The 27,996-nt window shown below is 46.7% G+C and overlaps 9 protein-coding genes across 9 annotated transcripts; 5 read left to right on the plus strand and 4 right to left on the minus strand.

Annotated features, from left to right (window-relative positions):
* Positions 1-2,897: 2,897 nt before the first annotated feature.
* On the plus strand, positions 2,898-3,977 carry F5147DRAFT_652368 (uncharacterized protein; the record flags this gene model as incomplete). Its single annotated transcript, XM_041433617.1, has 5 exons — positions 2,898-2,973; positions 3,272-3,318; positions 3,480-3,522; positions 3,633-3,701; positions 3,760-3,977. 5 exons carry the CDS (start codon positions 2,898-2,900, stop codon positions 3,975-3,977), a joined length of 453 nt encoding a protein of 150 aa, XP_041293350.1.
* Positions 3,978-4,601: 624 nt separating this feature from the next.
* F5147DRAFT_652369 (uncharacterized protein) lies at positions 4,602-6,182 on the minus strand (the record flags this gene model as incomplete). The annotated part of the gene is made up of 7 exons (XM_041433618.1): positions 4,602-5,161; positions 5,263-5,366; positions 5,419-5,485; positions 5,600-5,671; positions 5,712-6,001; positions 6,055-6,125; positions 6,159-6,182. The coding sequence occupies 7 exons, from the start codon at positions 6,180-6,182 to the stop codon at positions 4,602-4,604; spliced, it is 1,188 nt and encodes a 395-aa protein (XP_041293351.1).
* A 5,013-nt stretch (positions 6,183-11,195) lies between these two features.
* On the plus strand, positions 11,196-12,268 carry F5147DRAFT_576137 (uncharacterized protein; the record flags this gene model as incomplete). The annotated part of the gene is made up of 3 exons (XM_041431302.1): positions 11,196-11,958; positions 12,014-12,056; positions 12,115-12,268. The coding sequence occupies 3 exons, from the start codon at positions 11,196-11,198 to the stop codon at positions 12,266-12,268; spliced, it is 960 nt and encodes a 319-aa protein (XP_041293352.1).
* Positions 12,269-12,738: 470 nt separating this feature from the next.
* On the minus strand, positions 12,739-13,274 carry F5147DRAFT_560432 (Isochorismatase-like protein; the record flags this gene model as incomplete). The annotated part of the gene is made up of 2 exons (XM_041430579.1): positions 12,739-13,024; positions 13,054-13,274. Coding segments are annotated over 2 exons (507 nt in total), but the record flags the coding sequence as incomplete, so codon positions are not given.
* Positions 13,275-13,526: 252 nt separating this feature from the next.
* Positions 13,527-14,240, minus strand: F5147DRAFT_153485 (lectin). Its single transcript, XM_041428305.1, has one exon. The coding sequence runs from the start codon at positions 14,126-14,128 to the stop codon at positions 13,688-13,690; it is 441 nt and encodes a 146-aa protein (XP_041293354.1). The 5' UTR covers positions 14,129-14,240; the 3' UTR covers positions 13,527-13,687.
* Positions 14,241-18,562: 4,322 nt separating this feature from the next.
* F5147DRAFT_798321 (uncharacterized protein) lies at positions 18,563-19,070 on the plus strand (the record flags this gene model as incomplete). The annotated part of the gene is made up of 3 exons (XM_041443219.1): positions 18,563-18,617; positions 18,669-18,812; positions 18,869-19,070. The coding sequence occupies 3 exons, from the start codon at positions 18,563-18,565 to the stop codon at positions 18,955-18,957; spliced, it is 288 nt and encodes a 95-aa protein (XP_041293355.1). The 3' UTR covers positions 18,958-19,070.
* A 1,544-nt stretch (positions 19,071-20,614) lies between these two features.
* F5147DRAFT_153529 (lectin) lies at positions 20,615-21,436 on the plus strand. Its single transcript, XM_041428306.1, has one exon. The coding sequence runs from the start codon at positions 20,885-20,887 to the stop codon at positions 21,323-21,325; it is 441 nt and encodes a 146-aa protein (XP_041293356.1). The 5' UTR covers positions 20,615-20,884; the 3' UTR covers positions 21,326-21,436.
* Positions 21,437-23,870: 2,434 nt separating this feature from the next.
* On the minus strand, positions 23,871-25,389 carry F5147DRAFT_153539 (uncharacterized protein). The gene is made up of 2 exons (XM_041428307.1): positions 25,266-25,389; positions 23,871-25,197 (listed from the first exon to the last, which is right to left on the minus strand). The coding sequence occupies exons 1-2, from the start codon at positions 25,325-25,327 to the stop codon at positions 24,183-24,185; spliced, it is 1,077 nt and encodes a 358-aa protein (XP_041293357.1). The 5' UTR covers positions 25,328-25,389; the 3' UTR covers positions 23,871-24,182.
* Positions 25,390-26,312: 923 nt separating this feature from the next.
* On the plus strand, positions 26,313-27,883 carry F5147DRAFT_153554 (D-isomer specific 2-hydroxyacid dehydrogenase). Its single transcript, XM_041428308.1, has 5 exons — positions 26,313-26,557; positions 26,612-26,673; positions 26,738-26,960; positions 27,013-27,500; positions 27,547-27,883. The coding sequence occupies exons 1-5, from the start codon at positions 26,533-26,535 to the stop codon at positions 27,775-27,777; spliced, it is 1,029 nt and encodes a 342-aa protein (XP_041293358.1). The 5' UTR covers positions 26,313-26,532; the 3' UTR covers positions 27,778-27,883.
* Positions 27,884-27,996: the final 113 nt, after the last annotated feature.

Below are 27,996 nucleotides of genomic sequence, written 5' to 3' on the forward strand. Positions count from 1 at the left end.
ACGAGGGAAACGAGGGCCAGACCACCTCCAGGATATTACACGGCACTAAACAAAGGCCAGAAGGCTGCCATCGCCATGGAAAACCTGTTAGAAGCATCAGAACTCGACCTCTTAGATGAAGAGGTGCACATTCACCTGGCATTGGCAGTGGTACAACCAGAGCCAACCCTCCAACAAGCCTTGAAAGGCCCGGACGCTGTGGAATGGCAAGAAGCCATAGATTACGAAATCAGTCAACTCGAGAAGCTAGGCACATGGGATATTGTAGACACACCTTGAGGCATAAATATAATCCCATGTCATTACGTCCTGGCCACAAAACACGGCTCGGACGGCGAGAAACTGAAGCTTTGAGCGCGTCTAGTCGCCAATGGACAGCGCCAGAAGTATGGGGTTGATTTCTTCGAAACCTTCGCCCCCACAGCCAATATGAGCACTATATGTGCCGTGCTAACGATGGCGGCTCAGCGTGACTGGGAGATACATCAGGTGGATGTTAAAAGTGTGTATTTATATGCGAGTCTGCAGGAGGAAATCTACATGAGAGTGCCCCCGGGATATCTGAAGGATGGTCAGGAAGGAAAGGTGCTAAAGTTGAAACAGAGCTTACCTGGACTCAAACAGGCCGGATACGAGTGGGCACAAGAACTGGCTGGAGCGTTCAACGAAATGGGGTTCAGTCGATCGAAGGTAGATCAAGCAGTCTATTTTAAACGCACCTCGAACGAACACATCGTCATCACCATGTCAGTCGATGACATGGCCATCACCACCAACCATATCTCCCATATCCATCGTTTCAAGTCCGAGCTGCGCACGCACTTCAAAATTACCGACCTAAAGGAACTAAGCTGGCTATTAGGCCTTAAGGTGATGAGAGACCGAGTTGCACGCACCTTGACGCTATCACAGAAAGCGTATGTCGACACGATCCTCGAACGATTCCACCTGGAAGACACAAAAATCCTCCACACACCCATGGAACCAGGCACTGTTCTCTCCGTGGAACAATCTCCTGCAATGCACGCCGAACTCCAAGCTATGTGTGATGTGCTGTATCAATGCGCAATCGGATCATTGATGTATGCCGCTACGAGTACCCGGCCAGATATCGCCTTTGCAGTGGTGACCCTATCCCAATTCATGAGGAATCCAGGTAGACCTCATTGGGAGGCTACCAAACGCGCCCTGCGGTATCTAAAAGGCACCGCTGAATATGAACTCACGCTGGGGTTCAGCGACAGAGGCATCGAGGCCTTTGTTGATGCTGATTGGGCATTGCAGCCTCATAGGCACTCCATGAGCGGGTACATTGTACTGCTCAATGGAGGCCCCGTTTCCTGGAGTGCGCGCAAGCAGCCCATTATAGCGCTATCTATGGCAGAGGCTGAGTATATTGCCTTGACCAGCGTGGCATGAGAGGTACTTTACCTACAACTCCTCATGTGCGAGCTCTACGACATCCACGACCTCCCTACGCCCATACTCTGCGATAATCAAGCAGCTATAGTGTTAGTTTCAATGGGCAAGTTTCAATCACATACCAAACATATCGACCTGCGGTACCACTTCGTGCACGGACATGTGAAGGACGGCACCTTCAAGATCATCTACTGCCCAAGCGAAGACAATGTTGCGGACGCATTCACCAAGCCCTTAGCATGTCCCAGACTCCAGAGGTTACGGACATTGATGTGTTTGGATAGCGCTCGAGGGGGAGTGTTGAGAGCCGATGAATCCGAGGAGCGTAAGGCCAAGAGAGACAGAGCCGAAGGGGAGAAGGAGAGTACGGCTGAAGAATGAACCACATCGAGTGTGAGTGTCTCCAAACGGAGAATGTGGACGACATGTCAACGTTGGCAATCTTTTCATTCTTAAGTATATATGTCTTCATCAAAAGTCTTGCTGGCACACTCACCGTATAAGAAGAGCCAGCCAAAGTCATAACATCTCAGTTTCATAAACGAATACTGAGATGTGAGTTGTTGTCCCACTGTAACGTTTGAGTAGAGTACTGACGTACAAGTAGATTTGTACCTGTTTAGGTACAACATTTTGTTAATAGAGTTTCATAAATGAATACTGAGATATTTGTACCTGTTTAGCGTGTCGCGAAGCCTCCCGCTTGTATCGATTCTCCACAAAAAGGATAGCCGTGCACCAACATGACACTGTCGGCACACACAGAAATCAGTAGACTCAAGGAACAGAGAAATCGGACCACAACATCATATGCACACTAAGCCACTTGCGAGCCTCTTCCTGACCCATCGCAATCTACTAACCATTTCCCGCCACAGCATTCCTTTTGTACTTACTTGCGCTGCCCCACCAGGCAATGCGGGGAGTACGTGTCAGTATCATACACAGCACCAGCACATACACATGCCTCGTCCCATAAAGAAAAAGATGCACATGACGAAACACGTCCAACATAGGGTCAATGACCCCACGGACTAAATCTGATGCCAAAAAAAAAAATTGGTTTCAGGGCCCAGCGTATGTGATCGAGAAGGAGTAGCATGGTGGTATGATGGATGCTGCATGTGCTAGAGGTAACAATAGAGAAAAGCTCAGGAAGAGCATAATGAGTGAAGTATACTAGTGCAAGGGCAATTCAGGTTGATATTCAATCAATCACTCACCCTGCTATTTATATAGACGCGCTCTCGATGTGTTCAACCAAAATAAAAACGGCCGTAGACTGTAGTTGTCGCTTCTCCTTTAATTGCATCGGTGCCTATGGAAGTAGAAGTAAGTTTGCTTGTTTGATCATCATGATGTTGTTGCAGTCTCATGCATACCCAACCTGTTAGCCACATTCAAATACAGCATATTCTAGATGTTTTGAGTCAAAGTGACACTTGTTCACGGTAAAAAGGTCCATTCTATCCTTGATGCAATTGGGATTAAGGATGTTGAGACTCAAGACGATGTTCGCTATCCTGACAGTGGATGATGAACTTTTGAATTGTAAGTATACTACAAGAAGCCAATCATCCAACTTCATGAAGAGGTATTCCGCCATTCAAGCGATGAGAAGGAAGAAGCACAAAATAGCGAGGTAGAACGCTCGCCTTCTGTGATTGTCATTGCAGCGTCCAGATGGTCATCCAAACCATCTGAAAGGGAGTATAAACAATAATTCATGCAACTCACACCTTCAGGTCTTTCTCTATAAACCCCTAGTAGACTTTGGCTACTACTCAAGAGCAAATGAGCACTCTTTTTGAGCTTTCTTGGGCATGGAGTTGGGATGTATATGTCACAGGTCTCGTAAAAACAGTTCCATCCCTGGCCTGGGTGAAGTTGTATTCTGTCAGTATTTGGAATTTTTTTTAGCTAGAGGAAGATCGACGCCCAACAAGAGTAGAGTCGTACTACTACCAATTAGCAAATTGAATGCACGTGGTGCATGCTCAGAATTCGACTTCAAAATCATGAAGGATAGACAGTGATTGAATAATAATTTGAATTAGGGTACGGACGAAAAGTCGGTTGTTAATAACACTGCTAAAAAAGGTGTGTTATTAACAGGCACACGGCCATGGGGTGGTAACATGGTGCTAATAAGTCTGTCGACCCCCATGGTCTTGGTGGGTCGCATTCTAATCTTCCGCTGTTCCTCGCAGATCACTTTCATGAACAGCTCGAAGACGGACCAGCCGACTGCTATCTTGCAGCTTTATGCTTAGATCCACGTATGTTTACTCACTCTTCACCTTTGATGAATGCTTATTCTTATCGCACATGAGACAGGTTATGTTCGCAGTGCAATCCTGCATAACCCGCTCTCTCTCAAAATCAAGATCCCTTGCATTCCTTCAATAGCTGTGCCCAATATCCTCACATCGCCAACTTACGTCCAAGTTCTCAAGTACCTCAAGATTGTGATTGAAGCCGAGTTCAAGTCCCAACACAACCCCGCTGTAGGGATTCATTTCTGGCTGGGCTTGCAGAGACTGTTTTTACCTTAGTGTTATGTTTGCACTTTTGTAGCTTACATAAGGAAGTTACCTTTTCACCAGTTCTACTATGAGTCTGAGTATTCAGCAAGTTTCTATCATATTTCCTCTTCTCTGAGCCTTGAGCCTGGTCCAGAAACCCTTTAGGGTCGAATAGCAGCTAGGTTCTGCAAGACCCAACATTGTTCAGACTCACCATCTGAATTGTTGTACCTTCACCGCTCTCAAAGGAAAAACAGCTGCCGATGTTCGTGAAGCTTTTGTACGCCAGTTCAAGCGCTATGTGAAAGGACAGTACCCGCGATTCTGCGGAGGATGATGCTGACCTAGAAGGCATGGACACCGAGTGGAGCGAAATTTTCGATTTTTGGGTCACGTGATAGTTAATAACATGCTAGTTAATAACCCTATGCAAGCACTTATGGAATGTCAGACAACCGTGCTCACATTTGTAAGCATTTTGGTCACGTGAAATCCCATATATGGCACAAGCTTCTAAAGGACTCCTAACACCATAATATTGTTCAGGCTAATATTTAATTCAAACCCAGATAATGAAGTGCCAAGATACAAAGCAAACTAATACCAGTCCAGCTTGAGAGTGGGTGACATGATCTAATCAAAGTATAAAATGCTTCACCATTCATCTGCAGCTTCGATGCTTTCGTTGTCTGAGAAATCCCAAATTACTAACCCTGTATGATCGAAGTCTGATTGTTCGATGGGACCATGCAGCAGTGGAACATTGGGTTCATCTGCATCAGCTAGAGCGTCCAGCTCACTGTGATGGGAAGTGTCTTCACGGACGTCAATGAGTAGCCAAATTGAACAGAAATAATACTCCATACCTAAGCCTAATCCACTGCCCACACCGCCCATATAGTAAGGGCCGTTTGGCTCCTCCCAGAAGGGCAAATCAGAGCAGCCCTCGAGTAAAGGCAATGCACTATCTTCATCAGCCTCATTTGGTAATAAACTGGGTGGTACGTTATCCGCAAGTTGCAGGGCAGACAGTAAGTTCCTATAAACCATCCAAACAGTCGAGCATGTGACCTCAGGGCTCCCCATTCGACCATAGCAATCCTGAATAAAGTTCCCGAGTGTGGGTGGCACAATGTTGAACACAGGATGAGAAGGTTTGATGTAAAGTTCACGGACACGATTCACGCCGTCACGGTCTATGATGACCTTGAAATCTAATGCATTGAAGTCTTTGGGGGAGTCATAAATGAGGCTTGGGACACCATGCGGGAGTATCTGATAGAAGGTCAGATGATGCCACTGATGTTAAATGTACCTGCCTTGTTACGATCACGTCTCTTGGCTGTATTATTGATGCGGTCCCGATACGCATCCAATTCTTGCTGCAGCCAAGGAATAAAAACCCAGCGAAATACCATACTGAGATGCGCGAAATTAGATTTATCACACACATCATGAGGATGACACGAACTTTTGAAGAGTGTTTCCGATATCATACCAATCCTCATTGACACCATGATCAAGTAACATCTCGAAGCCTGGGGTGAATCAACATCGTAACTGAGACCAAGTAATTTTGGGCATGACATTTTTTTTGGAATGCATCCAGCGGTGCTGCAGCATTCCTTGAAGGTCGAGATCATAGTGCTAACGAAGGAGAGTTTGAGCATTGGCGATACCGAAGTTTTCAGTACCTGGATCACTCTGAGTGATCAACGGCATATCTACAGTGGTATAACATTAGTCTCATGGCAGTGAATTCACATGAGATAAAGGATGAACGACCAAGTTCCTCGATTGTATCGAGGTAGTAAGATAAAATGAGCTGGGGATTCCTGTTAGAATGCCACACATGAATCCACATGATGCACCCAGAGAACAGTTCGATCCCAGTATGGAGACCGAGACCGAATCTCAACCATTTGTCGTGTTGGTCGACCGCGAATAGATCATTCACGCCAGCCGCCCAGAAGCGCCTCCTCTTGAGGGACCTAGCTTTACGTTCACGGATGAGTTCAGGCTCGTAGACAGCAAAATACAAAGATACTACACTCCTTCAAATATCAATCAGTTCTCAAACAAATGCAGGAGTTAAGTGGTACACGACCTTGGAACACTGATATCCCTTTCATGAAACAGGAGACTGATCACCTCTTGGATTCCAGCTTTCGGATACATCTGACGGAGATCGATCATAGTGTTGACACACACCAAACTTGTTTTGTGCATGGTCATGGCTACTTTTTAGCTTTGATGTTCTCTACTACACTTTATGAAATTACTAAGAATTTTCTATAACACATTATGATTTGATTTGAGTAATTTTCAGACATAACAAACCCATAATACTACATGATAATTCAATTAACACTTATCCAATCTAAAGATAAGTTCCAAACATACCACAACACATTATTCAGCATTCTCTCACAATCTTATGATTGTTTTTTTTACAATTCTTCACATTTTTTCTGTATGTTCTGAAATATATTTATGGTAGCATTCCAACATTTCAACAGTTCATGTGTGATCAATGGCTTAGTCAGATGAAATGGATTAGTAAGATGAGATGGATTAGTCAGGAAACTGAAGGAAGAAAGTTGATAGATGGGAATATTTGAGAAGTGAACAAGACATTTCAACTATGACTCAGTATGAGTCATTATGAGTCATTTTCTGTCTGAGTCACTATGAGTCATCTTTAATATGACTCAGTATGAGTCAGGATGAGTCATATTTCCTTAAATAGATAGTTACACAGCCACATTTAGAGTAGTATATAAGGGGCCCAGTTTCCCCTCTGAATAATGACAATCTCCCTTTTGAAATAAGCTTCCTTTGAGAGGACAGACATCCCCCTTTTAGAGAGAGGGAGGAGGATTTGAGTATCTTCCTGAATTTCTCACCCTACATTTGTGTGAACATCTGAGTGAATATTAGTTTATTCCCTCCATTCTTTTGTCATCATTTCCCACAACATACTGATCTTCTGAGGCCTACCTTGAGCCAATCCTTGAATTACACTAGCTGGTACATGGTTATCAGTCATCTAGTTGTAGTTTTGTCACATTCTCTTTACAACACAGGATACCTTTTCTGTGGGGAGAATTTACGTATTTTTAACGATTAGGAGGATGACAAATAAGACTAGCACTTTATTCAACAATATTAAGAGCTTGGCTGCTTTAAGACTACATCAAGAGGGTGTACTCTGTTCTGATTCTGCATCATACTCATCGTGAGTGCCTGAGCAGCAGAGAAGTTAGTTTCAAAGCCACATATTTCGGTTGATTTGATTGTGTTAGAGGCTTAGTTTGATCTCCTCTAATTTTTGAGAATAGGGAGTGTTTACAAGATATTACTCTGATTCATTGTGTACTGTGTGATTCATATCTTCATCTTCATATTGCACACCTTTGCAATCCTCTTTTAGTAGCATCGTAGTACTGCATCAAGCCAGTTATCGATTCGGCTACATCATTTACGATCTTTATCTTTAGCATCCTAAGCACTGCATCAAGCCAGTTAACAGTCACTATCTCAACCCACCTAAAGTCATTAGAAGTTTGCTTAGATTGACACTGCTATTTATGCCTCCTCCCACGAACGACCACATTATCAACCGTTGGTATTTGTCTGAACTGTTGACCGTGGAGGATAGTGAGAACTGGTGATTTTATTGCCAATCACATCCTAGTAAGACAGTGTCACGGATAGACTCTATGGTATGACCTTGCTGGCATGTCTGTCGGAGGCCCATGCCCTCCCGAATTTCTCTAAACTTGGTGAGTCTAAAGAGATCAGTTAGATGGTAACAACTACTGCTTCCTAACACAAGTCTACACACCCAATACCATAGCGCTCTGTGTCGATATGCTTTTGCCGCAGGATGCAGACAATGTTCCGGTCAGTCTGGCGTGTCTTCCACAGACGGATAATGTGAGGCACGATCTCATCTAGCGGCGCTAGAAAACTGTTGTCAGAATTGGACGCATGCCAATGTAGATAGTAGGTACATATGGGTGGGTTTATGCTGATTAGGCATTGAATAGTTGACAGCTTCATGGGCTGCAGAGCGCAGTTAAATACTGTTCCAGCCCGGTATACTCAGCATGTCGTACATCATGTCGTACTTACTTCAAATGCCGTACAGCATCCACACGAGGGCTGCTGCAGTCACTTCTGCAGCTCCGCAACTCTGCAAATCAGCAGCCACCCATACCAACTGGTATATCAAAAAGATGAGAGCGGTGAAGCTAACTATCGGGAGTCTCAGGGACTCAATGATGGTGAGCGTTCTGGACAGGGACTTACTGAACTTGTTCCTAGGATATCCGAAGTTCAACTCCAGTTCGTCAATGCCTTCTCGCACCCTCCAATATTTCCATTCCAGGACCCATACCTCAGACACGCTCCCCTTTATCTGCGTGCCAAGGGAAGCATTCAATGAGTACAGGATGTAAGCCATTGCCATTCTTTCCATCCTTGCCCGGTTCTGATCAACACGTGTGATCTAAATGTCAAATGTCCCTAAAGGGAATGAATGATCAACACGACGTTCACGTTGCATCCTCAAGTCAAATCCAGTGAGTACTCATTATATTTCTCTCTTTCAAACCTGTGATCTCTTTCGACAGACATGATGACTGCAACAGCTACTCAGACTTTTTCAATTCCAAGACCATCTGAAGCCAACTTTCGCCAACTTCAGAATGCAAGGCATGGCGAGACTAGGAAATCTGGTGTTCGACCCTGGTCTTATGGTGTCTGGTCTTGCAGCGTGAGTCTAGCAATTGCAGTATGTATGCTGCAACTGACTGTACACCAGTTCAAGCTGGACCGGCACATCACTAAAGGCAATGTCCAAGACTTGGACAAGGCTATCATGCGACTCAAGGACTTACAGTGAGTTGTAGCTACCGGATGAGTATCGCCCATTTCTCTGACACAAGGCTTAGCGTCTCTGTTCCCAAGTATTTAAGCTGTCTGGTATTTGTTAAACATCAGTATCTTCTCCCCATTCTCCATGGTGTTGTAGGTGAGGAATGTAGAATGCTAAGAAGTGGGTAGTATGAATATACTCAGATGGTCCTCTGTGCGTGAATCTAATGTCGGCCCAAGGGGATTGCTACTGAGAAGGTTCCTCTATATATAATAGTGGAGGGAAACACTGAACCGGGCTGTCGGATAAGCCTGGTGAGGCGCGCGACGATGAGCGAAGCGCGAAGAGCGAAAGCGCTATGAAGCGCTACTGAGCGATAAGTACAGTGAGGTGCGCTGAGTGTGAGCGAAGCGTGCGTGCGGGTGGTGGAGTGCAGCGACTCTTAAGTGAGTCAGGAGACAGGTAAGACGACGTTTGTATAAAGAGTATGCGAACTGGCGCTCGTGTCGGCTTTGGCGCTTAGTGTCGGTCGGCAGATTCGATGGAGATTTTAGACTTAGAGTCCAACATTTTGTGCGGGAAGAAGAAGATAATCATTCTACATAGAGGCAAGGTATATATATATTCTAAGTAGCGTTAAGCGCTGTCAAGCACTAAAGCGAGCCGGAAAGCGAAGTGAGTACGTGATGATAAGTAATAAGGGTCCATGACGAAACATACAGAATATGTGCGCAAGCGCCGGAGATATGTCAGAATACATGAGAATAAAATAGGAATACGCACCGACGAACCGAACGGACATGGAATGGATGGACAGAGGACGAGCAACGGAACCGAGGATACGTGCGCCGATGCGCGACCGAAGTGCCTGTGCACGTGAGCGGCTGACGAAGCGCCAAGTGCGCAGGATGGGATATGGGTCGAGCTGTGTTTGGAAGGTGTTTTAGGGCATTGTAGAATTAGCTCTCTACGAGGCCACAGAGATGTCAGTCTCTACAGCGTCTCTCGAGGTATTTACACAATTCACTGAAGACGCTATTGCACAAGAAGACCGTCTATGCCAACACCCCTCATGTGCCGCCAAAATCTGTAAGGGACAACCTTGCTTCTATATTGCCATGTTAGTCCATGGGCAACCCGGACACTTTGTTTGTGGGGCATGTTACCAGCGCTACCAGTGCAAGGCTGCCACCAGAGTAAGACCTGCACGCAGACATTCTCCTGACTCACAGAATATTCAGCAGTCCGTCAATGCTGCACAGCGATCTTGTCAGTATTTGTTCTACCTTTCCCTCTTCTAGCTGAGCGGTTGAAATGCCTCAGCGTCCATACAGGTGCCTCCTGTGGTTGCAACATCCTATGGACGCAATTCACTTGCACTGAGGACAGGGCCCGAGGTAGTTATCCCATCCAGCTGGCGTCAGAATTCCCGTCCTCAGCAATCTCACTCTGCCAGCTGCGCTGCTCCGCTCCCTGGCTACTCTGTGAATCATGCACAGTATGATGCGCAACGAGATTACTGGGCTAAGCAAACGTACTCTATTCCTCCCGCAGAGACCATCAGCTTAGAGATTTTGGCAGTTTGAGAGGGTGGCAACAAGAGGAAGGGCAGTTGTGGAGTTGGGTTTGGGGTACGTCATATTTAAGTAGGAGCATAACTTTGACTTATATCTTTTCAGAACATCTGCGAGGGCAAGAAGGATATTGATGCCCAAATCGATGCACCTGGCCTTGTTGCGCTTGCACTTGATACTATCGGACCGAAGATTGAGGCTTTCGCACCAAGATTTCTGTGGCGGCAAGACAAATTTGTTGTTCGTGATGGCGCCTGGGTTGATTTGGCAAGACACCCTGCAAATGTGCCGTACTTTTACTCGCAATGCCAGCATCCTACTTGCAAAGGTTCACGTGCTATGGTATTCAAGACAAGGCAGTTTACGGTGTTCGTCATTGTACCCATGGCTCAGTGGAACGACTATGAATCATGGCTTGATAAGATCAAAGAGGTGCGTACTTTGCCGTCTAATATAATATCTCATGTTTACATGTAATCGCTCTCATACTTAGGAAGATCTCAATTGTCATCGTGGTCCTCCATCAACCATCATACCAACTGCCTCGTCAATCGTCACCTTACCACTGTTTCACAGCACAATTGCTCCATCATCTGAAGTGTCTTCAAAGAGACCATTTCAATCTGAGACTCCGAGTAGCAGTCTTCCTTCATCACCTCCTCACAAGAAACCTGCGCCAAACTTTTGCTCCCCTGATCGCAATCATTTGAGGGATGTTTTACAGTCTGGGGGTACCACAGACTTAGATGTCCACCGAGGTAGGAGAAAACATCATCTATCATATCTAAACTAATGTGTGTTCTAGTTCTTAATTTACAGAACGAAAATATACATTTCTTTCCTATCCCAAAGCGCCCCTTGTCTGAGATTTTGGATGAGCCGCAGTACCACACATTTTGCTTGGACCCTGATGCATGCTATAATGGCCAACTTACCATCGATATATCCTCAGACAACATGCTGGGTGCTGGTGGATTCAAGACAGCGCATCCTGGTTGGCTGACACTCTTTGCGGCTCCAGATTCGGGACTTGGCTCATGCCCCCGCGAGAAAGTCGCAGTCAAGCGACCTTTTCACAAGATCTTCCCTCCAGGAAGCAGCAAGGCCCCTGGAAAGTATGTTATCAGGCAGTATGCAGCGGCTGATGAACTTCCGAAGCTCTTTCGAGAAGCAAACGTGTTATACTGGGCGGGACCACTTCTAGAGTTCGCGTATGACTACATTGATCACTGCATTGCCCGCTCAACCGACCCTCCACCCTTCACAATCCCTCGGCTGCACTTTGTTAAAGCAGGCCTCACACTGTCATACAGTCAGGCGCCGTCTGATCCTAACCAGAAGTCCAAAGGATGTTCCCCTCGGGCCGGATTTCTGCTCGAGGAACTAATTGGTGATGATGATGGTAGGAACTTCATCAAATATATTCACAATATGGATTGTAATCCGTTGCTTGATGTGGATGAGTTTGGCTATGACATAGCCACTTTTTTGGCTTGTACACAGCACATCCAGTACGTCAAGACTGGTGGTTTGGCTTTCATATCGGACTATCAGGGTGCGTACGTTTTCATATTGTACATTGATTTTAGCTTTGAAATATTATATTCAAGGTGATGCTGAGATTCTGACAGACCCTCAAGTCCTGACGCACCCGTATGTGATCTCCATTTCAGACAAGCACACACTTACTGAAGAACTCTAGTTCAGTCAGCCAAGGCAAGGACATATTTGGTGATGGCAATATAGAGGTCAAAGTCAGCACGTTCCAGACAAAGCATGTTTGTAACGATTATTGTACATGGAGTGGCTTTGGACTCGAACGGTTACCAGCAGGATCGGCAGAGGAACCAGAGGCTAGCCAGTGAATGAATATGTAGAGACAGATGTGATTGGGAAATGTCGCGCACAATATATGGACATCTCGTTTCTTGTTTTGTACTTTGAATTCTCCGTTGCTATATACTTTAATTATGCCCTACTAAGGTGTTCGGTGTCTCTGTGATGCACGTGACTAAAAATGCTTACAAATGTGAGCACGGTTGTCTGACTTTCCATAAGCACTTGATTATTAACATGCTGACTTATCGTCCGCACCCTAGATTGAATAGGATAAGGTGGGTTGGAAAGAAAGCGGGCCCTTGATCAGGCCATGGCAGGAATCGGAACTGCGGGAAAGTATATATACTACTACGTCTAATCCAATTGCAACTCACTGCGGGTGAGAATTCTTTTCATGGTTGTTAATTTGTTTACGTGAATGATGACCGGCCTGACTCGGAGGACGCTCGGGGAGGCTTCTTTTAACGAGGTACGGTACTACGGGTAGAGCACTCCTGAACCCGTATTTCTTTGCATCAAGTGCAGTAGACTTGACGCAATAATCTCCCACTATGCCGACCACGAAAACATTTGATATCTCTCTGTTCCTCGGCTTGCCCTTGAGTCCAGTGTTCGTGAGTCCCCACGGGTCTTCGAATGCAGAATAGCACTCGATCCCGACATCGCAGCCTTTACGGACGACCTCCAGGTCCTCGTGCTCCAGGCCGTCCACAAATGCTACCCCAAAAGTGTCCTGAACGCAATGAACAGGCCACAGCACCTGTTCTAGCCCTTCAAGTGACCTTCCTCAAGCATCCTCCCTATTACCAACTCTGCGGGAGGGAAGATGACGATATTGTCAAATTCCTTCTTGCCCTCATGATTGCGCGCAAAGGATATGTGGTCGGCCGGGTGATAGTCTTGGGTGGCAATTTTAATGGCGAATGGGAGCTTCAGGAGTGCGTTGATGGGACTGATGACCTGCTGTGTATCGCGGACGGCGAGACTGCCGCTGACGAAGTCATTCTGTACGTCGACGACGAGTATGGCAGAGTTGGAGGGTCCAACGTTTGCAAGGTCTAGTGGCATCTTGCTATTGGTGTAGCCTATGGTGAGTTGCTATTGCGTTGCAAGTAGTACTGATGCATCGTGATGTGGTTTGTTAATCCAATGGATTGTCCTGTTAACGGAACATACTTCGCTTCGGCTGTAGTAAGCATATATCAACTCACTTTCCTTCGCAAGGTCATGTTAGAAAACTGAGCACGTGTAGATCTGGTCGACAACGTACATTGTACCAACGCATTGCAGCAGACGGTACGTCATTCATCATGCAAATTCACTGTATTCCGCAAACAAAACATTCATCAAGATACTAATAGTACATTCGTTCCGCCAATCTGAGTCATTCGCCATCTTTCAACATCTGCTTTGGTACGAGAGCGGTGCGCACAACTTCAAGATATTCAAGCAATGGTGATGTGAACGACGAAGGACTTTCCGTCGGCCGCCTCCTGGACGTACTTCACATTCACCTTGGTTCCCTTTGCGCTGGTCTTCTGGATCTCAGACAGTTGCTCCCACAGCAACTTGTTCTGAGCGGTGCCGTCCGTGTAGTACTCGGGGTGGATCTTCATTCCCGTGTCTTCAGGTGTGAGGTCAGTGCTGATGTCGCACCACCTCTTGTAGTTGTGGATGCCTAGCACCACGAACAACTCCTCCCCGGTAGAGCTTTTGAGGCGGAGTCCACCAGACGTACCACTGCCACCCATGGTGAGTGTCTGGATCGAGTCTGTGTCGGACCACCTCCCGCCATTGGCGTAGTGCCAGACGGTTTTCTCGGCGAGCGTGAAATTGGAGTTGTTGTTGGTGGCGTCGATGACTCTGACTACGATTGTGTAAGACATGTTGTTTCTGTGGGGTCATGTCAGACAACGATGTCACGATGATATGCAAGGCTGATATCTAACCTGATTGTGAAGAGGACGGGATCTGGAGAAAACAGTGTACATTGCAGGCTCTTTATACGACGAGCACTCGTTGCCGTTAGCCCTGACCCTGGACAGTCAGGGCGAGTCCCCCAGCTGTTGGTCCAACGTGGGCCAGGTGTGATGACGAGTGCTGTGGCCTCATGATCATGAGGGCATGTTGGCTTGCTTCCATTCATGCGTGCCGGTATGTCATTCCATCTCCGAGATGTAACAGCAGGAATCACCGCATAACTGACGATTGCCTTGGAAGGTTAGGTTTGAACGCTAAGAGAGACCCGGGCGAGCTGGCCACTCTTTCGGTACACGAAATAATGGTGAAGATACGGCAATTTGCTGAGCTTCCTTTATTCAACATTCGCCTGCCAAGCAGAATTTCAAAAAAAAAAATGCTAGCGGTGAGTCGAAGCCACTGTCTGCATGTAAATAATCTGACTATGCTACCGAACTACTGAGCACCCCTTGAACAAGAAAATATGATATTGGGGATAACTCTCCGCCCCGACGAGACTCGTGTCTGAATTTATTGACTGAACCTTGACTTTGCTCCTTCTGTTCTTCGATTTGCGCTGACTGGGGATTCAGGCTGGGGCGAACAATTGTGCCTGGCAGAAATCGCTGGCACTTCTGCCCCTAGGCCCCGGAGTGGCCATTCCCCGGACGTTCTCGCTCTCGTAAATAACGAAAGTATACAAGCACGAGTTCAGTCCATGCAACGCCGAATGGAGTCGTGAGTCATCGGGGACAATTAGAGAAAAGAAAAGACGATCAAGTTGCGCCTTTACTACAACGATGGCCAGACTGGGAGGAAATACGAACGCTCATTTCCGCTATGAAAAAAGGAGGTGCGAAGCGTGCGCAGCCGTATGTCAAAGGTGTTTTACTAATTAAATAGTATTATGGTTCGAAAATGGCCTCGAAGCTTGAACTACTTGCAATTAGATCTCGCATACCTCAATGAACCAATTTGATCCCGAAGTCGGACGCTATCGTGTTACATGCTATAGTCAGATTCAGAAACACTTGGATATTCGCCTCGTCTCCCCAATATCATATTTCCCCATTCGTTGACATGAAGGGGGGTGATTGAATTCGGCGGAGTACTTACATAAATAATTCATATGCAGGCCAAAATTCCCCACTCCTATGTACGTCAGACTGGTCGCAGTGGCTTCAACTTACCGAGAGCAGTTCGATTCTCCGGAATTCTGTTCTATAGGTGGGTGTTGAATAATTTATAAGAATACGTCCGGTCAGGTGAAAAGTAATGGAGTTCCAAGAAGCCGAAGGATCTTGCAACATCGAGATTTAAAATTTATTTTCGTTCACTCAGGATCTTAGGGGTTCGAACGTTCAACGTTGCGTACGTCAAATGTTGAACTTGTACGTAAATTCATTATGGATGATCGTATGGAAGCTCAGAAGTATTGCCGTATATCCATCGTTTCGTGACCAGCGTGCCTGAGCATCTCTTATGTAGCCTCCAAAGAAAAGAAGTGGTTCAGTTTTGAGATCCGAAGTAGTCGTCAGTCATGCGGTGACTCCTGCTGTTAGCATCTCGGAGATAGATTATCATACCAGTACGGATGAACTGAAGAAGCTCAACATGCCCAAAGGCTGTGTGATAATGCATAAGTCGCAACATGTAGCGGTAACAAATAAAACAATCACCTGTGAACGATCTCATTGAATGATCGAATAGGAAACATCGATCGTGAACGTTCTACCTCGCTATTTTGCGCTTGAATGACGGAATACTTCTCCACGAGGTTGGGGCACTTGGCCTCTTGTAGCATACCGTTCAACCATTCATCGTCCATGATCAGGATGGCGAACATTGTCTCGTCATCTTCAATCCCAATTTCCTCAAGTATCGAGTGGACCTTTTCCCCGTGAACAAGTACCGCTTCGTTTCAAAACGTCCTGAATATGCTGCACGTTGTATTTTAACCCGGCTGACAGGTTGAGCACGTTTGAGACTGAACAACATGATTGAGGAAGCGAATTTACTTCTACCTCCGCAGGAGTCGATGCAGGAGGGGAAGTGGCGATTATAGATTTGTTGGGGGATCTCACATATGCTCTGTCTCGAATTCATCTAGTTTGAAAAGTCAAGTGACACCAGACAGTGATGTAGTAACTTACGGAGGCACATACACCGGTGATGCGCACATTCAAGGAGCCACAGTTCTCACCAACGGCAAAAACCATTCGGATCGCAAACTCTTGTAGCTGTAGGAATGATATGATATGAAACTGCCTGCTTGGTCTATCATCGATGTGTGTTGCTAAGTCGGTCTCAAAAAGTGAGCAAATTTGCATCCAATCGACTCGCCACGATTTGATGAACGTTTTTCTAGATGTTCGGAATTGCTTATCCTGCACGAGTCATCGACGTATAAATCGTGGAGGACCTGATAAGATCTACCGCCAGCTATACAGATCTTCCAGAGTTGACACTATGCGAGCGCCAGAAGCCTCTGAGAAGGCGCTCCTCTTCGGACCTGAAAAAAGATTTTACTAGAAAGATGGGTCGATAACCACCGTGACCATACTTCGATGCTTCAGCCAAGCAAGGCGGGGCTGACTTGGGCCAAGGGTGACATATCTGTCGTCGAGAGCGTAACCTCGTAGATAGCCTAATGCACCTTCAAATTGGATCACTGGAAACACCTCATATTGATCAGAGTACAATCCCGGTACATGATAGCGATGACTCGAGTCTAAGTCTAGAGTGTCGATTTCAATGTTTCACGCTAGTACCCGGGTAGCACGGTATTAGCTTAGTCAGCCACCCAGTTGGCTATAGCGTAGTGCACTGTGCAGTAGTACTTGACACGCCGCGGCAGGCACACAGTCGCGAATAGTGTTTCAACGCCAAGGAACCACTCCCAGTTCGGACCAGTCTTGCCTAGTAGTAGCCAGAGTCCAGACCATAGAGGAAGACAGTCATTCCACTAAATTGTACTTGAAGGACTTGGGTACTCGTGCACTGGCCGCGTACTTGCACTGTATGCCATTCGGACTGATCCGTGAAGTACGCCTCTTTGCTTGAACGAAGTTGTAGTATATATATTCTTGATTCAGGCCGTCCTGTCGCGACGGGCTGGGAAGCTGTAAGCACTTGAGTCTGTGACCAAACCAGAAGTTCGCTCGTAACTTAATCAACACAGGATACTGCCATACTGGCAGTGGCGGCAGAGAAGGAAAGTTCCAGAATATCATACAGTGTCTTCGGATTCGACGAAAGAGAGTTCTTTGTCGATTTACGAATGTTTTACCAAGTGAAAAAAATTCGCAAGGTTGTGGCAAGAAGAAAGATGCATCGGTCACGGTGTGGCATGTAAACTTGAACGGCACGGTGCAGTTAGGTTTTTTTTGTTTTTTTTATATCCTTGTTTATTGTCCTGTATTAGGACGGAGTGCAGTTGTGTAAAGTCAAGCTTACTTCATCAACAAAAGAGCCTGAAACATGTATGTCAATATATGCTGCCCGAAGTATATATGTTGGATATCAGGGCTTGTATCAAAATTTAATGCCTTATATGCACCTTATATGCACCTTGTAAGCTGGTTAACAGACTTGTGTACTCATGTAAGCTTCACAAGGCCTTATATGCTTCGGGCTCTTTTGTTGATGTTACTGGCAGTCACTGTGTTAACTGCTATGGCCAGCCATGCGCATTGCGCAACGAGCTTTTCTTTTCCTTTTCGACGCTGTCTCCACACTTAAAGACGAAATCGACCGTCGCTACTTTTGACTTCGGGCCAGGTGAAATTGACGTGGTCCTGCCGCGATCGTGACGCGCCTGCCATGACGCGGCACTGTAACAAATTCTAGGGTACGGATTATGTTCAAACAACTTCATATGTTATTCCAAACACTTTAAATCCTCGTTAATGATCAAAATATGAGTGCCTGCCTGCGTACAGGCTCTATAGTGCTGTATTCACTTCTCACCAAATTTACAGTGCTTGTCCTTTGCGTCCACACTACCTAGTATGCATCTTGCGCATCAGTCCTGTACTGTTGTATTACCTCTAATTCGGTCATGTATGTTGGTTTTCAGACGCAGTATCAAGTGTTGTCTCACCGCGTCAAGCCTCTACCTCACCATGTCAAGTTCGATCCACTCTCCATACTCTGCACCAACACGTCAAGCCCCAACCATGACATATCAAAAGCCTCGTTTATGCTGGGTCAAGCACCACTCACACCACGACAAGTTCTCCCAAACATCTTCGCAGTCTCTGTACTGATATCAACAACCACACTCTATGCCGCGTCAACGCCTACTACCAGTGCCGTGTCAACCATAGCACTTATGTAGCGAGGACATATCCGGGTTTGAAATGTTCTCTGGAGACCGCCCAGACAATCCATTCGCCACACAAGTGCGGCGTCCCGGTGAGTAGATTGTACACGCCGAAACAACCTGTTTGAATAAATTCATCACAGGGCCTCATGCCGAGAAAATTGATCTTGTTGTAACTCTTGGAGATGACGGTACCATTCTCCAGGCTACGTCACTCTGCAGTCTTGGAGCGGTCCCTCCTGTGCTAAGTTTTTCAATGGGCACCCTTGGCGTTCTCCTTCCATTCCGTATGTGCACACGCCAATGCCAGGACATGCGATAGATATCGATGACTTTGTGAAAGGGCTCGAAGCAGTGTTTCAGGGCAAGGCAACCATTCTCAATCGCATGCGTTTGTCGTGCATGTTCTATGACAAGGATCGCAAAAAATAGGCTTCGGTGACGATGGTCGGGATAAAACAGTGCAAGTATGTACCCACGATGCTGACACAATCATAGAATGGCAGGTCACGAATGAGATTGCGCTACACCGTGGGTCAAGTCCACACCTTAATACCATCGATATCTGTGTAGACGGGCAACATCTCCTGGCAAGCACGGTGCGTAATTGATTTCCGCAGTCTGATGGGGTGATCGTGTCAACTCCTACGGGATCAACTGCATGATTTCTCTCAGCTGGAGGGCCTATCGTACATCCTTCCTTGAGTGCTGTAGTGCTCGTGCCTTTATCTTTTAGACCTCTCGTCTTCCCCTCATCCTCATCTTTAACGCTGCGTGTGAGTCATGCGCTCGGTGTATCATGACAACACGTGGGAGCTATTACTCAAATGTTTGATTGACACTATTAGATCGGTGATCGTTCCCGTGCTGCGGCTGGTGTTTCGATGGACGGGCGTGTATCGCATATTCTTAATCCAGGGGAGTCAGTTACTATACAGGCTTCACTATAGCCAGTGCCTTGCATTAACCGCTCCTCTATATCCGATTATGGAGACGAACAACCAGGCGAAGAAGGCGTTTGGCCTGGAAAAGAGGATAATTGGGTCCGGGACATCAATAATTTGTTGCAGTACAATGCGACATTTAGGAGCAAGGCACTTCTTCGTTACAGTGACAAACACTAGGTTCGAGGTAAGCGCCCGAAGATATCGTTCTTCCGTTACATGCTGTATATTCCGTGATGGACTCGTCGACGTTTATGTGCGGTTGATTACGTCTGGATACAGCTTGTTGATTAAGTCCAAAAACAAATGAACTTAAAACCCATGCATTGAGAAGTGCGGATATCAAGCAATATATGTGATGGGAACATAATGATGGAAGCATGATAACACAGGTCTATCATGTCCATTTGAATTACATAAGAAAGTCTCGGTCATGAATAGGCATTGGGCATTGAGCGTTTTGCTCCCCTAATGGATTCAATAACGCCAAGATCCGTGATTTTTTTGGAAATGAGCGTTCGTATTTCCTCCCAGTCTGGCCATCGTTGTAGTAAAGGCGCAACTTGATCGTCTTTTCTTTTCTCTAATTGTCCCCGATGACTCACGACTCCATTCGGCGTTGCATGGACTGAACTCGTGCTTGTATACTTTCGTTATTTACGAGAGCGAGAACGTCCGGGGAATGGCCACTCCGGGGCCTAGGGGCAGAAGTGCCAGCGATTTCTGCCAGGCACAATTGTTCGCCCCAGCCTGAATCCCCAGTCAGCGCAAATCGAAGAACAGAAGGAGCAAAGTCAAGGTTCAGTCAATAAATTCAGACACGAGTCTCGTCGGGGCGGAGAGTTATCCCCAATATCATATTTTCTTGTTCAAGGGGTGCTCAGTAGTTCGGTAGCATAGTCAGATTATTTACATGCAGACAGTGGCTTCGACTCACCGCTAGCATTTTTTTTTTGAAATTCTGCTTGGCAGGCGAATGTTGAATAAAGGAAGCTCAGCAAATTGCCGTATCTTCACCATTATTTCGTGTACCGAAAGAGTGGCCAGCTCGCCCGGGTCTCTCTTAGCGTTCAAACCTAACCTTCCAAGGCAATCGTCAGTTATGCGGTGATTCCTGCTGTTACATCTCGGAGATGGAATGACATACCGGCACGCATGAATGGAAGCAAGCCAACATGCCCTCATGATCATGAGGCCACAGCACTCGTCATCACACCTGGCCCACGTTGGACCAACAGCTGGGGGACTCGCCCTGACTGTCCAGGGTCAGGGCTAACGGCAACGAGTGCTCGTCGTATAAAGAGCCTGCAATGTACACTGTTTTCTCCAGATCCCGTCCTCTTCACAATCAGGTTAGATATCAGCCTTGCATATCATCGTGACATCGTTGTCTGACATGACCCCACAGAAACAACATGTCTTACACAATCGTAGTCAGAGTCATCGACGCCACCAACAACAACTCCAATTTCACGCTCGCCGAGAAAACCGTCTGGCACTACGCCAATGGCGGGAGGTGGTCCGACACAGACTCGATCCAGACACTCACCATGGGTGGCAGTGGTACGTCTGGTGGACTCCGCCTCAAAAGCTCTACCGGGGAGGAGTTGTTCGTGGTGCTAGGCATCCACAACTACAAGAGGTGGTGCGACATCAGCACTGACCTCACACCTGAAGACACGGGAATGAAGATCCACCCCGAGTACTACACGGACGGCACCGCTCAGAACAAGTTGCTGTGGGAGCAACTGTCTGAGATCCAGAAGACCAGCGCAAAGGGAACCAAGGTGAATGTGAAGTACGTCCAGGAGGCGGCCGACGGAAAGTCCTTCGTCGTTCACATCACCATTGCTTGAATATCTTGAAGTTGTGCGCACCGCTCTCGTACCAAAGCAGATGTTGAAAGATGGCGAATGACTCAGATTGGCGGAACGAATGTACTATTAGTATCTTGATGAATGTTTTGTTTGCGGAATACAGTGAATTTGCATGATGAATGACGTACCGTCTGCTGCAATGCGTTGGTACAATGTACGTTGTCGACCAGATCTACACGTGCTCAGTTTGCTCCAAGCCTTTTCTTTGGTACTCTTTGCCACTTCCGCGGCGACAAATCTGTAGTTATCGCTTCTCCTTTAATTGCATTGGTGCCTATGGAAGTAGAAGTAAGTTTGCTTGTTTGATCATGTTGTTGCAGTCTCGTGCACACCCAACCTGTTAGCCACATTCAAATACAGCATATTCTAGATGTTCCGAGACGAAGCGACACTTGTTCACGGCAAAAAGGTCCATTCTATCCTTGATGCAATTGGGATTGAGGATGTCGAGACTCGAGACGATGTTCACTATCCTGACAGTGGATGATGCGATGAACGTTGAGGTCTGGCGCCGGCCTGGTTATGCGAGGAAATTGCTGGAATGCTACAAATAACCTGAGTGTGTCGTTGGAGTGTTCAACCAACTGTTGATGGAAAATTGTCTTGATCGTACTCGAAAGTCTGGCAAAGTAATCCACCGATGGCATCTTAGATTACATGAAAATCAGTGAGCACAGCAGTTCCGCAGCCATTAATGTTATTATCCAGTTAGATACATATACTGCTAACGGACGGTATTATGAAGAGATGTTTGTATGAACCACCGGCCTGCTTTAACTCTTAGAGAAAGTGGGAGAAAAAAGCAAAAGCACTAAGATGTGCAAGCGTTTGTGTCCGCCCTACTTTGGCGCAGACCAGCGTGATCGATAAGCCTGGTCTGCAATTTGACTTGAGTGCGTTTGAAGAAAAGACCACAAAATTTTACAACTTGATCTCAAGCGACACGCATCACGTGACGTTTAACCATTCTTCCTCAATTTTACGCTGATGAGTTCTCACACTGAGTGATAAGGCAAGCGGAGGCCCCCAGCTTCATGCATTCATGCTCGGGGGTCTCAGACAGGTTTTATTGCGAACCGAGAGACTGAAGCAGTATATAACACGGCAGTATAAAGCAAAGTAGATGCCAGACTCGCTCTGTGACAAGCATCTGGAGCTATGACTATACTGTAGAGATACGACACTAGGTTCGTCACGTGCAGCCCGTGACGATGTCACGCTTAGTCTTACAGGTTCGAATGTCCAGGTGACCTGTGACCTTACCCAAATAGATTCGCCTGCGGATCGTAGTGCTTCGCCGCTCGCAACGCCGTTTGCAACCATCTGACATGCTGCTTCGTGATTCAAGCAACTCTGACTGCCGTATCGATGCAGATGGCGGACTTCTGTGTTCAAACCACTCCGAAGTCTATGATGTGGGTGACATTACTGCCAAAGATGTGGAGAGTGGCTCGAATAGTGTTCCGAAGGTTGATTACGGGCGTGGAAAGCGTAGACGCATCGCAAATTCGATGTATGATGATTTCTGGTCCCATTAGCGCATAACCTATGTTTTTTTTCCCATATGTCACAAATTAGCTTCGTCCCACCAAAAATTCATGTGACAGTCACACCAAATAGATTCGATTCGTTAAGGGCTGTGACCTGTGACGAACCTAGTGTCGTATCTCTACAGTATTAGCAATTATTAAGTTGGTTTCAGGGCCCAGCGTATGCGAACAAGACTTTCTAAATAGGAGTAGGATGGCGGGATAATGGATGCTGCATGTGCTAGAGGTAACAATAGAAGAAAGCTCAGGAAGAGCATAATGAATGAAGTATGGTGCAAGGGCAATTCAGGTCGATTCGATTGATCACTCACCGTGTTATTTATGTAGACGCGCTCTCGATGTGTTCGACAGAAATCAAAACAGCCGTAGAGATCCGTAAAGTTGACTCCGAGCAAAACAATCCAGGACCTCCACCGTATTTCCCCGGTCCATGGCTGTAGATGTCCTTGGAACTAGCCTGCTCGAACAACTGTTTATTGCATGTCCGACAGTGAAAGCATCCCCCGAGGTCCCTTTGATCTGATTGATCTTGTTCGTCTGACCAGCTACGCTCATTTCCAATGTGGGCAACAACGTGGGTAGTTGAGAAAGTCGCACTCGATATCGCATTACAAGGTATCAATCTCGTCGCGCACTTTCAAACGTGCGTGTCGCCGACTTCCGCCGATTACATGGATCAAGAGAAGTAAAATGATCTCTCGTTATCTCTCACTGCCAATCATGAATGTGCTATTGTGCACAGCTCAACCCTGTTTGCTGTCATATGCATACGTGAGGTCAGTTGTTATATACTATTAACATGGTACTTACAGACATGAATTAACCAGATGTCGGTCGACTAATTCGAACGCGCTTGAGTCAGGTTAAGTCTAGCCCTAGCTGCGCCGAATCTGCTTGACCCTATATTGGGTCAGATACCGGAGACTAGCGCAGAACTGCGCACGGTGAGTCTCCGGAGCCTGAAGTGTCACCAACAGTGTCATACTATACATATCGACTGGCCATGCATATATTAGGCCAGTAACACCAGTCTGTTACATGAAGTGAAGAAGATTATAAGACAACCTTGTTGCAATGGAATGAACATATTCTGAAGAGTATCAGTTTGTGGCGGTGACGTATTGGTTAATGGTGAATACAACTGGTGTGAATGAATTGATGACCGCATGATCTTCGAGACAACCGCGATTGATTTGAGCTGGGGCCCGAAGCGACAACAGCGCCCGATCCCATGAGCTGATATCGGCAGCATATACAGTACACGCTGCACAATACAAGGAATTGTGTCACTTCAACCTCTGATTCCTCCACTCAAGGAAGCGGCAGGCATGTTGCACGCCACTAGGAGACCCGCTCTCCTGCTCCGTCATACTAGCACATTGTAGGGGGATTACAAATGACGCGACGAACGCTGTAGCGACATCCCCCTCGTCCCAGAACACGCGGAGATACTGCCAAAGCGTTTCATGCTCCGGAAATGCACGTACGAGCGTGAGAGCATGTCCGAACACGAGAAGTAGACTCTTTGGCAGGAATGGGCTTTCCGCGTCTTCAGTGAGACGCGCTAGGGTTTTAAGGTGATGGACAGCACTGTAGTCGGAGACGTGAGACTCAATCCACTGCATGACGCTGCTGATCTCTTTCTGAAAGATTTCAGTGAACACGTCTGAGGTGGTAGAATGCACTCCAGGTACGAGGGCAGATAGAATGCATATAGTGCGATGGATCCAGCCAAAATAGTTGCGGGGATAGAGCTCGCAAGCTCTACTGACAAGATGAATTTCCGCAGGAAGGTCATTCGGGGGAAGGTAGAAATTCAGTGAATCAGGAATCATGTCAGTAATCAAGCCTTGAGGAAAGCTTGGGACTGGGTATATGCGTCTGAGGAGCCATCTCCTGTGATACCACAGCTCGCCCTGTTTGCAACAGTGCCTACTCGAAAGTAGGGCGGCTGTGAACTTGAGTTCCTCCCCCACATCGATGAGGTTCCGCACAATAAGTTGCTTTCTAGCATTAAGCGCAGTTTGGTGAGCCGGATTCATCAAAATGAGGACAGCAGAAGAATCGATCAAGTCCTGAATCGCCGAAGACATGATGTGGTTGGATGGATTTTCGAGTGTATGAAGTCCGGAGGCCTTACGGGCAGCAGAGAAGACAGGCACGGCGAAGAGGTATGACCGATGAAGTTCTTTCTCAGGTACGCCGAGATTATTCTCCGTGAATAGAAAAGGAGAACGAGATCGTTCTTCAACGTCTGGAATCCAGATGGAGGCATCACCAGGGAGGACCTCGATAGTTGCGCTATCATCGCAGGGCACGACGGAGCACATGAGCTGTAACGTTAACAAGGCAATTCTAACATAGCTCACGGAGTTTTGAGTAACAAGGAAGTAAGTGACCTGAAGCAGGTCGAGACTGGTGTATCTGTCATTGTTTGATTGGCGTGGACGAAGGTAACGTTGTATAAACTTGAACACGCCACTTCTGGCCGTGCTCGCTTGGGTAAGCTGCAGGACCCAGGCCTCTCCTTGCAATCTGCACGTAAGGGACTCAGAGACTAACAACACTTATATTCCACTGCTTGCCGCATGTCAGATTTCGATCGTGACCTCAGGTTTATCCGTCTGGCAGCTTCTTTGTATGTTGCGATGATCGCGGTCCTCTATGCAACAGATCGTATTGTCTCCACTACAGACATTTGCGAGCTTGGCCTACGATACAGCCGCTATCCAAGTCCATCAAGAGGCCAAGGTCACTGGCAAAACGTATCAAGAAATATTACTTTGGCCTGCATCCTCGTTCCGAACATACAACTTACCAAGGTCTTCTACAGTCTTGAGATCGTTTGTGTGTTCAATCTTTTCTCAAATTGTTTGTCAAAGGTCTGATTTCTGCAACCGCGCATGTCAAACCTAGTGCAACATACACCCTTCTGGATGATTTGCATGACCTGTATGCGTCAACACACGCGATATCAACATACACCTCGTTCTCACACCCTTCGACCGTCAATTGAATACTTGGCGAAATGCTGCACGTCTCTTTACTCGTACCGAATTCATCATGATGCTTGACGTGGACTTTGAGCGACATATCCGAGGAAGTCACTGAATGTATCGTTTTCAGATGTTGCTTTCGCCGGTCAAGGCGAAGAAGATCGATATGTTTCACCGCACTTAGGTTCCTAGTCGTAACGGAACCGATTATCCGCGATTCCCTTCCGCCGCCCCTGGTGAAGTTTACAACGTCACGCAATACCACCCCGCATACGAGCCTTACGTGCTGCTCTGGCAAGTTTCATCCTGGTGTTTGCATACCTTCAATCTATGTGTCTGACGCTGCTTCGACAGATGATGGAGTGTCAGTAACGGGCGGTCTTCTACTTGTACCAAACGAGGTTGAATTGTTACTGACAGAAATAACGTTAAAGTGATAGTCTGATGTGCCTGTGACGATTTTGCCCAAATTTGTTTACCTTCAAGCTTTTAATTATGCGAGTGGAATATGAGCGACCTCGTGGCATGTCCATTGGTTATTTTAGTCTCATATCCTCAGCACGTGTTGAATTAACGAAAGATAACAGCTTCCGAGTATCGTCCTCCGCCACAAGGCTTGCGATAAGCAGCATAACCTGAAATGCTCCCCCGCGTGTTATTGTGTGGTTGGTGTCTAGGTTCATCCGATGATCATTCAGACTCTGACTCACGTGTTTCAGGCGAGATTGAGTGTGTCCAGGATGAGTTGAAGGAGATGTTTCATGGGATCGCCGAAGTCATAGTGAGTTAGCTTCCCTTTCAATGCACCTCTAGCTTTATGCGTCATCATCCCTTTTCCTCTTTAGCATCTGGTTTCAGAATCTCGTTCTCATTTCCTCTCATCATTCGGGCCCGGTGGGCCATATGAAGGGACTGTCGCCTTGTACAGGCTCACCGAATCTTCTAAAGTTATAGGAAAATTTGACGCGCCATTAATCCACGCTCTAGCCGATACGAGCAAGGTCCGCTGGATCGCTCAGAGTAGCAGTGGTTACGATGCAATCGACGTCCAAGCCTGCAAAGAACGAGGTAATGTCCGCTTCCGATTAGAACCAAGTGTTACTAACGTGTGTTTTCCCAGGAATAATGGTGTCGAATACTCCAGGAGCGAATGAGGATGCCACTGCCACTGCCACTTTATACCTTATGCTATCGTGCCTACGACATTTCTCGATGGCCGAACGCTCCCTTCGCTCTGGTACATGGAGGACACTCTTTAATCCAGCGCAAACTCACGACGTGACTGGGCGCACGCTTGGGATCTTCGGCTTAGGTCGCATTGGTCTGAGATTCGCTCGCCTTGCGCACGCCTTTCCGATGCGCATCATATACTTCTCACGAAGGAAGGCAGAATCCGTTCCAGACTGGTGCGAATATGTCTCGAGCGTGGAGGAGCTCTGCAAGCAAGCTGACGTACTGAGTATACATGTCTCTCTCAACCAATCCACAGCTGGTATGATTGGAGAGAAGGAGATCAGAACCCTGCGACAGGGGAGTGTGCTTATCAATACGTCACGAGGACGAATAGTGGACCAAGAGGCGATGATACGAGCACTGGAAGACGGTCATGTAACATTTCTTCTATCGTCTTGTCGTCTTTGCTCACGATTTCCAGCTTTCATCAGTCGGTTTGGATGTATACCCTGATGAACCGCACGTAGATCCGCGCTTATTGACCTTCCCACGATGTGTGCTTCTGCCGCATGTTGGGGGAGAATCAGCAGAGTCAAACAGGGCAAGAGAACTGCAAGCATTGGGAAACTTGAAAGCTTTTGTACTGGGTGGCGTTGGGAAAGATATTGTCCCTGAACTGAAGACGGGAATCGGCAATTCGACTACCTTGTAATTGCCAGCAGCAGGCTGGACAAGGCGTAGCATAGAAGTAACAATCTTATCTGATGATAGAATGTGGTTTGTATAGAAGATTGATCGATCCGGTCACTGCTTCAATATTATTCAGCCTCAATATTAATGAAGCATCATCAACCTTGCAAGGGTCAATTGGCAATTTGGAAATGTTCTGCCCCGGGATCAGGAAAACGAGCCATCAGTAAACCGGCGAGAC

The sequence above is a fragment of the Suillus discolor genome (genome assembly GCF_016758755.1).
Source record: "Suillus discolor strain FC423 chromosome Unknown F5147scaffold_24, whole genome shotgun sequence".
NCBI lineage: Eukaryota > Fungi > Basidiomycota > Agaricomycetes > Boletales > Suillaceae > Suillus > Suillus discolor.

Coding starts and splice junctions, on each gene's coding strand:
- F5147DRAFT_153485 (XM_041428305.1), bottom strand. CDS start 14,128: ATGTCTTACACAATCGTAGTCAGAGTCATCGACGCCACCAACAACAAC.
- F5147DRAFT_153529 (XM_041428306.1), top strand. CDS start 20,885: ATGTCTTACACAATCGTAGTCAGAGTCATCGACGCCACCAACAACAAC.
- F5147DRAFT_153554 (XM_041428308.1), top strand. CDS start 26,533: ATGCTCCCCCGCGTGTTATTGTGTG. Junction 26,558..26,611: donor CCCCCGCGTGTTATTGTGTG/GTTGGTGTCTAG, acceptor CACGTGTTTCAG/GCGAGATTGAGTGTGTCCAG. Junction 27,501..27,546: donor GAGCACTGGAAGACGGTCAT/GTAACATTTCTT, acceptor CACGATTTCCAG/CTTTCATCAGTCGGTTTGGA.
- F5147DRAFT_153539 (XM_041428307.1), bottom strand. CDS start 25,327: ATGACAGATACACCAGTCTCGACCTGCTTCAGGTCACTTACTTCCTTG. Junction 25,198..25,265: donor TCCTTGTTACTCAAAACTCC/GTGAGCTATGTT, acceptor CTGCGATGATAG/CGCAACTATCGAGGTCCTCC.